We start from the raw sequence: 10,299 nt of genomic DNA, 5'->3' as shown, positions 1-10,299 counted from the left end.
AACGGTGTTTTCTTCCCTCCCTCATCAACGGTGTGTGTCCGGGACCTGATTAATCCTGGGTATGACGAGGGCATAAAGAGGACAAAGGAAGAGCTTTATCTCCTGCATAGCCCCTTTTCTTTTTTTTTTTGTAAAGCCACGGGGCGATCAAGAGGGCTTCTAATGACTTCCTCCCAATCTATGAATGTAATAAAATGAAGGCATTTCAGGAAGCACCCCCTCTCACTCCACCTTAAGGCAGAAATTGGATTTATTTACTCTGTTCGTTCCCCCTAGGACCGGGGTAGGGAGTTAAGAAACATTTTTAAATATTTTGCCAAGCCAGAGTTGCTAACCCCGGGCCAAATGAGGTTGGGTTTACGTTACAGCCAAGGATTGCAAGACACTCCTCATGGGGGATGGACCTCAAACAGAACCTCTGCCCTCCAGATGAGCTGGCTGTGAGGCTCAGCCCCCTTCCCCCTTGCCTCCATCCTGAGTCACCTCGGAGTTGGGAGTGGGGCACCAGCACCATGGGGACTCCCAATGATCAGGCAGTGCTGCAGGCCATCTTCAACCCTGACACCCCATTCGGAGACCTTGTTGGGTTGGACGTGGGAGAGGAAGTGGAGAAGGAAGAAGGAGACGAAGGTGAGTTCGACTTTGGACGGCAGTGTTCCTCTGGTGGCAGAGGACGGTAGTCTCACAAGGCCCCTTGTTCTGTGACCCTTGAATGACGGTTGAGGTTGGAATCCGAGGTCTACTGATCGTTGGTGCACAGGCTGGGGGCTCGGCAAGAGTTTCTCCGCCAAAAGGAGAAAGCCAGGATTTGTCCTTCAGCCCTCACACCTCTGACCTTCCCTCACCACTTAGTCTGCCCCATAATCCAAGCCCAACTGTACTGGGGCCGCGGGGAGGTGCTAAACTTTCACATCTTTGTCATAACAGGGGCATTTCACTCCCCACAGGATGGAAGGGGTGGGGAGGGGCTCTGCTCAACGTTTCTGACCTCAACATGCACAGCCTCAGCAGGCATTCAGGGTTCCGCACCGTTCCCAGCCAAGCCCTGAGCCAATCCTACGTCCCAGCCAACCCGTCCGGCTCAGGTCCCGGCTTTCCAAAGCTCGAGCTGGCTTTTGCTTCTTGCTCCCAGCTGCACACCTGTCCCTTCCCTGTTCCCTTCCTGACACAGATGGAGTTTTCCCTCGAGCACAGTTGGAGCAATCCAAGGCCCTGGAGCTGCAAGGGGTGATGGCAGCGGAGGCTGGCGACCTCGGCACGGCCCTGGAGAGGTTTGGCCAAGCCATCAGCCTGCTGCCTGAGCGGGCCTCCGCCTACAACAACCGAGCCCAGGCCCGCCGACTCCAAGGAGACGTGGCAGGTGAGGGGAGATGCCCTGGAACTTCCACAGAAGGGACCCTGGGGTCCACAGACCAGAGATGGAGTGGTTGTGGGACTGGGGCCTGGAGGCTGGGACTGTTCTGGAACCTATGTTCTTACCTATAAGAGCTATCGCATGGGCCCTGCTAGTCTCTTGGGGGCTATTGGGAAGGTCAAAGAGATCGCATTCCATTCGTTTATGTAACAAACATTTAATGAGAGTCTACTGTTGTAGCGGTGGGCTAGGACAAAGAGGAGAGATAGACCACCCACAGGAACTACTTCTACTCCGTGCCGGGTGTCTGGCACTTTCCGTGTAACTTCACAACAACCCCCAAAGCTGTGTGCTATTGGCACCTCCCTTTTATAGAAGAAGAAGAAGAAGACTGTAGCAGAATTGGGGTTTGAAGCAGGTGGTGGGGCTCCAAGGTCTGTGCTCTTAATGCCCCTGTGCTACTGCTTCTCAAGAAGCTTACAGTCCGAGGGGTGGGACAGACCCACAACCATGAGACAAGCTGAGAAGGTTCAGCACAGGGTCTGCCCCCCACCCCTCACCCCCACCCCCTGCCGCCAGGGGCGAGTTTGAAAGGGTGAAGAGGCTGCAGCTGGATGGAGGAGAGGAAGTGGGAGAAGGTACAGGCAGGTAGAGACCCAGAAGGCATGGAAAAGTACAGAGAACTTCAGAACTCCAGGCTGGCTGGAATGGGGAGTGGTGGGAGGGTGGAGTAGAGCCTGGAGAAGTAAACAGGGGCCTGATGGCAACGTTAGGCAGGTTGGACTGTGTCTTGAACACATGGGGAATCATTAAAAGGATTTTAACTGGGGAGTGACCGGATTGAACCTGCTGCCCTTGGGCAACTCTGACTGGAAGGGGGACAATGGGACAGAGAAGGCCGTGCTGGAGACCGGAGGGCAGACTGAAGGTGTAAACCACAGAAAACTGTCACGGTGGTTGAGGTGCTCCTGCAGCCAGGAACGCCAGCCTGAAGGGTTTTGAACATTCTGGGAACAGTGGGGGGAACCAAGGACCCCTTCTCCAGGCTTGGTTGCCTGGCTTTGGCAGGAGGGGGCTGAGTGGGGCTGTAAAAGCAGCTGAGGACAGTCTGTAGATAAAAAGCCCAGAGAGGAACAGAGGTGATGCTGCCTGGAAAAGGCTTTCCACTCCTCCAGACCGGCTCCTCCAAGGGAAACCCAGAAACGCTATGATCAGAGAGTTTCTGTGATCAGAGAGCTTCTTTTTTTTTTTTTTTTTTAAATTTTTTTAATGTTTTATTTATTCTTGAGGGAGAGAGAGAGAGACAGAGCATGAGCAGGGACGGGGCACAGAGAGAGGGGGACACAGAATCCGAAGCAGGCTCCAGGCTCCGAGCTGTCAGCACAGAGCCCGACGCGGGGCTCGAACCCACGGACCGTGAGATCATGACCTGAGCCGAAGTCGGATGCTCAACCGACTGAGCCACCCAGGCGCCCCGATCAGAGAGCTTCTTAACCATCTCGGTGGCCTGGGCAGCCTAGCCCTCGCTGGGTTCTGGGATCAAAACACACAGAGACTGGACAGAGATCAGCCTCTCTGTAGGGTGATGCTGGAGCTTCTCACGCGCCCTGACAGCTCTTTAGACTAGAGAGCATGAGTGACCTGGGCAGAGCCCAGAAAAACTGCAGCTGGGCCCTAAAATACCAACAGCTGCCTGAGTTTGAATTCAGAGTTTAATGCCCAATCCGAGTATTTCATGAGAAGGATAGACACGACAATGTGCGGGGCCAGCCCTGACTCCAAGACCTCCTTTAATGAAAATAGATAGAAAATAAGGAAGATCATGGAGACAAAGAATGAGGAAAGGCAGTCAGCAGGGAGAACAGGTGAGGGAGAAGCCGTTTTAAACATACGTTTTTTAATGTGTATTTACTTTTTTTTTTAAATTTTTTTAAACGTTTATTTATTTTTGAGACAGAGACAGAGCATGAACGGGGAGGGTCAGAGAGAGGGAGACACAGAATCTGAAACAGGCTCCAGGCTCTGAGCTGTCAGCACAGAGCCCGACGCGGGGCTCGAACTCACGGACAGCGAGATCATGACCTGAGCCGAAGTCGGCCGCTTAACCGACTGAGCCACCCAGGCACCCCTGTGTATTTACTTTTGACAGAGCGCGAGAGGGGCAGAGAGAGTTGGACCTCAAGCACTCGGGGCTGACAGCACAGAGCCCACTTGGGCTCGAACTCATGAACCATGAGATCATGACCTGAGCCCAAACCGGCTGCTTAACCTGCTGAAGCACCCAAGTGCCCCAGGAAAAAGTTGTTTTAAAGCATAGTGTGGCCAACTCCTCCAGTGTGCACGTGTGACGAGGAGCAAGGGCAGGCGGGTGTTGGGTGGCCCTGCCCCGGGGCCTCGGTTCTGACCGCCTTCCGTCCCGCAGGCGCCCTGGAGGACCTGGAACGCGCTGTGGCGCTGAGCGGCGGCCGGGGTCGCGCCGCCCGCCAGGGCTTCGTGCAGCGCGGGCTCCTGGCGCGGCTGCAGGGCCGGGACGACGACGCCCGCAGGGACTTCGAGCGGGCGGCGCGGCTGGGCAGCCCGTTCGCGCGGCGCCAGCTGGTGCTGCTCAACCCCTACGCCGCGCTGTGCAACCGCATGCTGGCCGACATGATGCGGCAGCTGCGCGCGCCCCGCAACGGCCGCTGAGACGACCCAATAAAGCTGCCGGCTCTCTCCCACTCGCGTCCGTGTCTGCGTCCAGCCGCCGGCCCCGCAGCGGCAGGGCACTTCGTGGTCGGCCGGGGTCCGGGGAGCTGGGCGGGGCGGGGCGGGAAGGGGAGGGGGCGGGTGGGCGTGCTCGGGCGTTGATTGGCCCCGCCTGGCCCCGCCCGGCCCCGCCGCGGACTGCAGCGCCCCGCAGACAGGAGCAGTCGCTCGGAAGGAGCGTGGGGAGGGCGCCAGGTGAGCCGCCTGGGGCGGCGGGGCGGAGCTGTCGTGCGACCCCCGCCGCCCGGACCTCCGCCGTGCCGGCCCGCTTCCGCCTGGTCCCCGGAGGGTGGTAAAGGGGGCGTGGGGCCACGGAAGGGAGGGTAAAGGGGAGTGGGAGAGAGGGGTCCGGAGGACGGTCCCCTTGGGGGAGGGGCACTGCGCCGCGTGTCCGCCTGTGCGCGTGCGCGCGAGCCGCCCAGTGCGGGCTGCGCGGTGGCGCGCGGTTTCTGCGTCCGCGAGCCGGCGCTTGATGGTGCCTTGGGGGCGGCGCCGGGTTCTGAGCCCGCAAGGTGGGTTGGTAGCCACTGGGTCGGCTCCGGCCTTGGCGCTGGGCTGTTCGCGTCCTCGTCTTCGCCGCTGCGGGTCAGGCTCTATTTGTGTGTTGGTGCACGGTTTATTTTTGTTTCTGGAGAGTAAATTCCCGGAGGAATTACCGAGCCTGCGTGCGGTCACCTGGCTAACGTCGAGGCCCGCCCCCTTCTCTCGGCAGCCTGGGGCCCAGGCCTGAGCCACCATGGCGCTGCCCCCAGGCCCAGCTGCCCTCCCGCATACACTGCTGCTCCTGCCAGCCCTTCTGAGCTCAGGTACACACCCCCGTTTACCCCTTGGCTGAGCACTTCTGGGGGCAACCCCCCTCTTTCCCCTCTTTGTCTGCACTTTGGGTTTGGGAACCCGCTTCAGGCCACAGGGACCAGAGCTGGCTTCCCCTCACCCACCTCCCCAGGGTCCAGCCAATTCCTGGTGAGCGAACCTAACCAAGTGCACTGGCCCCTGGTCCTCTGCCCCTCTGTAAGCGGATGTCGTGCTGGTCACAGGCCAGTACCCCAGTACCGACCTTCTCCCAGCTCTCCCCACAACTCCCTGCTGTGTTCCAGGTTGGGGGGAATTGGCACCACAGATTGATGGTCAGACCTGGGCCGAGCGGGCACTTCGAGAAAACGAACGCCACGCCTTCACCTGCCGGGTGGCAGGGGGGCCTGGGACCCCCCGACTGGCCTGGTACCTGGATGGACAACTGCAGGAGGCCAGCACCTCAAGACTGCTGAGCGTGGGCGGAGAGGCCTTCTCTGGAGGCACCAGCACCTTCACTGTTACTGCCCAGAGGGCCCAGCATGAGCTCAACTGCTCCTTGCAGGACCCGGGCAGTGGCCGGTCAGCCAATGCCTCGGTCATCCTCAATGTGCAATGTGAGTGCCTCTGAGATGGGCAAGGAGAGAGGTTCTCTGCCCTGGGACCCCCAACAGCCACCAGGCAGGTGGTCTGATAGAGCATTTAACACACACGTATTTTGCAGGTATGAACTCACATCATCCTCAGGGTGATCCTATGAGGTGATTGTTAGTTATCCCCGTTTCACAAGTGAGAAAACTGAGCCACAGATTGGTTAAGTCCTACGGCTCATAAGCAGAGCCAGGATTCGAATGCAGGCAGCTTGGTTCTTGTGTTTCTACTGCTGGTCACTATGACGTGCTGCCTCTCAGGGAGACCCAACCATCCTGTTTCCCAGAGCCTTTTAAAGGAGAGGTCGAGGCCCCCGGCTCGCTCCTGGGTTTGGGAAGAGTGGGCAAGGAGTACGAGAGGTGTGGTGAGAATATGTTGGCTTCTGCTTTGTACCAGTTAAACCAGAGATTGCCCAGGTTGGGGCCAAGTACCAGGAAGCTCAGGGCCCAGGCCTCCTGGTTGTCCTTTTTGCCCTGGTGCGTGCCAACCCACCTGCCAACGTGACCTGGATCGACCAGGATGGGCCGGTGACTGTCAACGCCTCTGACTTCCTGGTGCTGGATGCCCAGAGCTACCCCTGGCTCACTAACCACACAGTGCAGCTGCAGCTCCGCAGCCTGGCGCACAACCTGTCCGTGGTGGCCGCCAACGACGTGGGTGTCACCAGCGCCTCGCTTCCGGCCCCGGGTGAGCACTGCCAGCGACTGGCCCGGCAAAGCCTCAGGTGGGTGCAGGATCACGGTACATAAATGGGACGACTAGTTGCCCTTTGGGTGAGTCTCGTGAACGAGCTGTGCCGCCCACCTTGGGCAAGGAGCACTGAGTGGCACCTGTAGCGTCTCAGAGTTGGGGACCCCGCCCACTTAGAACCTAACCAGAGGACAACTTGCAGGGCTCCTGGCCACCCGAGTGGAAGTGCCGCTGCTGGGCATCGTTGTGGCGGGAGGGCTTGCCCTGGGCACGCTGGTGGGGTTCAGCACCTTGGTGGCCTGCCTGGTCTGCAGGAAAGAGAAGAAGACCAAAGGTAGGTCCAGAGCCAGGAGGGGGAGGGGGCTGGGCAGAGAGAGGATGGCTGAGGGGCAGGGAGAAGGAGGAGCAGCGAGGGCAGCATGTGGGGCTAGGCAGAGCAAGTCCTCTCTGACGAGCGGCAGAAAGGGTCTCCCTGGGCATGGCCATGTGTAAAACCAGATGCAACTCAGGGCTGAGCACTGGGAACCCAGTCTGTCCCAGAGGCTGGGCATTGGCGAGATCCTTGCCTGGGGGTCCTGGGGGTCCTGGGGGTCCTGGGTCTGAAAGGGCATCGGGGAAGAGCCCAGAGTGAGTAGGCACCCTGAGAAAGTGTGTGGTTTCTTTCTCCCCAGGCCCCTCCCGGCGCCCATCTCTGATCTCTAGGTAACTCTTCCTGGGGCTGGCTGGCTGAGCTGAACTGAGATGCGGCACGGGGACGGTTGGAAACCCGGGGTTCTCCCTAGTTCTGGAATGGGCCCCCAAGCAGGAATCTGTGCCTGCTGGAGCTAGGGCATATCCCAGGCTCTGTCCACCCTGTAGTGACTCCAACAACTTAAAACTCAACAACGTGCGCCTGCCACGGGAGAACATGTCCCTCCCGTCCAACCTTCAGCTCAACGACCTCACTCCGGATTCCAGAGGTACACCCTTTGTTTGTCCCCGCTTTATCTTCAGAGGTGCTTCTGAGGAAAAGAGAGACCGTGGTACTAGGAGGGGCTAGGCCTTGTCAGGCACACTCCTCATCGTGGGCACCACCCCGTTTGTCACCCAACAGAGAAACCAGCAGACCGGCAGATGGCTCAGGACAGCAGCCGGCCAGAGCTGCTGGACCCGGAGCCTGGTGGCCTCCTTACCAGCCGAGGTACAGGGGCATGGGCCCACGGCCCCCCTCCTCTCCTCCCCAGCCCTTGTGCTTATGCCAGAGGCCTCTGGGTCTCCAAGTTTCCAGGCAGTGAGGCTTACTGAGACTCACGGCATCTTTGATCTTGCAGGTTTCATCCGGCTCCCAATGCTGGGCTATATCTATCGAGTGTCCAGTGTGAGCAGTGATGAGATCTGGCTCTGAGCCGGGCGAAATTGGGGGCGGGGGTGCCCTCTTGGCTCCTGGGCCCCCTCCTCCTCCTCCAAGGCAGCCTCTGCCTGGCTCTGTGGCCAGGTCGTGCCACTACCACTCTTGCTCGCCCTTCTGGCTAGGGTGCCCTCTGTCATCCACGTGACACCTTTCACTGGGATCTGGCCCTCAGGGCACAGATCTCCTTGGCAGAGCCACCAGCTGGACCTTAGCCCCTTGTTCTAACTCAGGTTGGGGGCTTTCACTGATGCTTGTGCGCAGGCGGGTGGAGCTCTTATCCAGGTGTGTTGGCAGGTCATCCAGCATCTGACTGTGGCACGCGCCTGCCGAGTGTGGTCTGGGCCTGCCCTGTGTCACACGCCAGTACCCTTAGCGCTTTGTACGGCTGGCATGGGGGCATGCCCGGGTGGGGGAGAGGGAGGGCCCAGCATGTCTTCAGTTTCCTTCCCCTGCTATGCAGCTTTGTTCCCTCAGGGAAAATTTAGGACCCGGAGAGCTATCGGGAACCAAACTGCCCTTTGCACAGGAACCAACCCCTGGCCCAAGGGGAAGGGCCAAGCACAATCCAGTCCCTTTTGCCGCATACCTCTCTGCCCTTCTCTGTCTGTGCCTCCTCTTGGGCATCATAGGTTATATGTTGGACCTTCTCCCATTTCTTCACTGGGCACTAAACTTCTCCCTTGACCTGGCCCCCGGTGGTGCCAGTGCCTGGTATTAGCACAAGTCAGGAGGAGAAGAGGGAGATGGGAAGTCTAGGGGCACCCAAGACCGCATGTAGCTATGCATCATTTTCTTACTGTGTTAGCACTTTAAGCACATCCCCTGGGGAGGGGGTAAGTGAGGGCCTCCGGGCCCTCTCCTTGGCTTCCCTAAGTCTGGCCTTCGTGTGAATCGCTGTGAGCGCCCTGAGCCCTCGGGGTTGACAGTTTCCCTCTTGGCATGTCTCCCCACCATGGGACCCCATGACCATTCCCTAACTGCCTCATCGGCAGGAAGCCGCTCTTCCTGTCCATCCTCTTCTTCAGGGGATGGTCATAGTGGCACATTGTTTGACAGAGCTAGAAGCTTTAGGGGAACATGGAGAAAGAGGGGACCACACACCACAGAACAATCTAAGAACTCTTTGGAAAGCAACATGGAAATGATTGCAAATTAATACAGTGCAGAGTATATTTTTCCCTTGTTGAAACCTTGTTTTGTAATTTTTCTCATGTTCCTGCCTAGGACAGTGCTGAGCACATGGTAAATTTAATAAACTTGACTCAACGAATGTGACACGTCTGTTCATTTCTTCGTAGATGGTGTTAAAACGAAATCTTTAAATCACACATTAAGTAGGGGAAACACCTGTGTATCCACTATTCAACTCTGTTAAATTTTATCACTCTACGTTGTTTGCTTCAGATCTTTTATTTTTAAAAATAACGTTACTTCTTTAATTACACTGTTCTCAGCAGCAAGGCTCGTGTTTTCTATTTTGGGAGTCCTGGCGCAGGGACCCCAGCTCTCCAGCCCCTGAGTCTCGCTTGCCAGACTCTCCATCTCTCAGGAGTGTGGCGAAGCCATGCTAGCCCTTTTGTCCTGACTAGAGGTACGGAAGGCTCAGACTAGGCTTTGATTTCCCGAATTTGTTTCTGGAGGATCGTAAGGGAGAAAAAAAGACTAGAAATGGGATGAAGTTTTTGAGGGCAGATTTATATCCTATTTTCTTGAACAAAGATGGGCTTGGCTTGCGTAGCTCTGAATTTTCCGGCTACCTCCCTCCCTTCTCTCTTGTTCTGTAGGGTATTTTCCTTCGTGGGAGGGACTAAGGCTGCCCCAGCCTCCCCAGAGGAATTTTTGAGAGAGAGAGAGAGAGAGAGAGAGAATCCCAAGCAGGCCTGATGCAGGACTCGAACTCATGAACAGTGAGATCACGACCTGAGCCGGAATCAAGAGTCAGATGCTTAACCAACTGAGCCACCCAGGTGTCCCCAGCCTCTGCTGGTTTTGTTTGCAAGCTGCTTGGGCCTAGAACTTCTAAAGGCCAGGGTGCCTTGCTGTCAATTCTGTTGACTGTCCTCTGCCATTTCCTTTGGGAGGTCCCGGAGCCCTTTCCTTGGTGGTTCTTTGGCAAGGCTACAAGCCCTGTGCATCCCCTCGGTTGCCCTCATGGTCTTACCTCGTCAGAAAAGTGGGTTCTTCGTGGCAAATCCATCCTTGCAAGTATTTGTGATGCAGTGGACTTTGAAACTAGTGTTCCAGTTCTCTAGACGTATCCCTAGCATCCGAGATTCCTTGTTCCTTCGTTGAGTCCCAGACCCCTTGGAGAATTTGATGAGACTCTTTTCTGAGAAAATGCAGATGAAAAAGCCTGCTCATTATGCAAGTCAAAGCCCATCAGATGACAACTTGGGTGAACCTTGCAAACATGCTGAACGAAGAAGCTAAGCCCAAAGGCCACGTGTGACTCCTTTCATATGAAATGCCCAGGATGGGCAGAGACGGAACAGGCTAGTGGTTGCCAGAGACTGGAGGGAGGGAAGGATGGGGAATAGTTGCTGATGAATAGGGGTTTCTTTTTGGGGTGATGAAAATGTCCTGGAATTAGTGGTGACTGATGCACAACTTTGTGAATAGACCAACACTGAACTATATGCTTTACAGGGGTGAACTTTATGGAATACAGATTATATCT

The 10,299-nt window shown here is 57.0% G+C and overlaps 2 protein-coding genes across 8 annotated transcripts; both read left to right on the top strand.

The window, feature by feature from the left end:
- Positions 1-409: 409 nt before the first annotated feature.
- TTC36 (tetratricopeptide repeat domain 36) lies at positions 410-4,071 on the top strand. The gene is made up of 3 exons (XM_019468991.2): positions 410-630; positions 1,172-1,360; positions 3,777-4,071. Exons 1-3 carry the CDS (start codon positions 513-515, stop codon positions 4,037-4,039), a joined length of 570 nt encoding a protein of 189 aa, XP_019324536.1. The 5' UTR covers positions 410-512; the 3' UTR covers positions 4,040-4,071.
- Positions 4,072-4,182: 111 nt separating this feature from the next.
- TMEM25 (transmembrane protein 25) lies at positions 4,183-8,892 on the top strand. 7 transcript variants are annotated; one of them, XM_019468986.2, is made up of 8 exons: positions 4,183-4,294; positions 4,812-4,905; positions 5,197-5,508; positions 5,939-6,229; positions 6,435-6,566; positions 6,904-6,934; positions 7,091-7,191; positions 7,326-8,892. In XM_019468986.2, exons 2-8 carry the CDS (start codon positions 4,836-4,838, stop codon positions 7,514-7,516), a joined length of 1,128 nt encoding a protein of 375 aa, XP_019324531.2. In that variant the 5' UTR covers positions 4,183-4,294; positions 4,812-4,835; the 3' UTR covers positions 7,517-8,892. The 7 variants fall into 7 exon arrangements, with proteins under 7 accessions (XP_019324531.2, XP_019324530.2, XP_019324528.2 ...); XM_019468985.2 differs by having other exon boundaries at positions 4,248-4,294; positions 4,734-4,905; XM_019468983.2 differs by having other exon boundaries at positions 4,281-4,391; positions 4,734-4,905.
- The last annotated feature ends 1,407 nt before the right edge of the window (positions 8,893-10,299 follow it).

This window comes from Panthera pardus, unplaced genomic scaffold (assembly GCF_024362965.1).
Source record: "Panthera pardus isolate Hobbes unplaced genomic scaffold, ASM2436296v1 HiC_scaffold_12, whole genome shotgun sequence".
In the NCBI taxonomy this organism is placed as follows: Eukaryota; Metazoa; Chordata; class Mammalia; order Carnivora; family Felidae; genus Panthera; species Panthera pardus.
This window is presented reverse-complemented; position numbering and strand designations above follow the sequence as displayed.

Coding starts and splice junctions, on each gene's coding strand:
- TTC36 (XM_019468991.2), top strand. CDS start 513: ATGGGGACTCCCAATGATCAGGCAGTGCTGCAGGCCATCTTCAACCCT. Junction 631..1,171: donor GAAGGAAGAAGGAGACGAAG/GTGAGTTCGACT, acceptor TTCCTGACACAG/ATGGAGTTTTCCCTCGAGCA. Junction 1,361..3,776: donor ACTCCAAGGAGACGTGGCAG/GTGAGGGGAGAT, acceptor TCCGTCCCGCAG/GCGCCCTGGAGGACCTGGAA.
- TMEM25 (XM_019468986.2), top strand. CDS start 4,836: ATGGCGCTGCCCCCAGGCCCAGCTGCCCTCCCGCATACACTGCTGCTC. Junction 4,906..5,196: donor GCCAGCCCTTCTGAGCTCAG/GTACACACCCCC, acceptor GCTGTGTTCCAG/GTTGGGGGGAATTGGCACCA. Junction 7,192..7,325: donor CCTCACTCCGGATTCCAGAG/GTACACCCTTTG, acceptor GTCACCCAACAG/AGAAACCAGCAGACCGGCAG.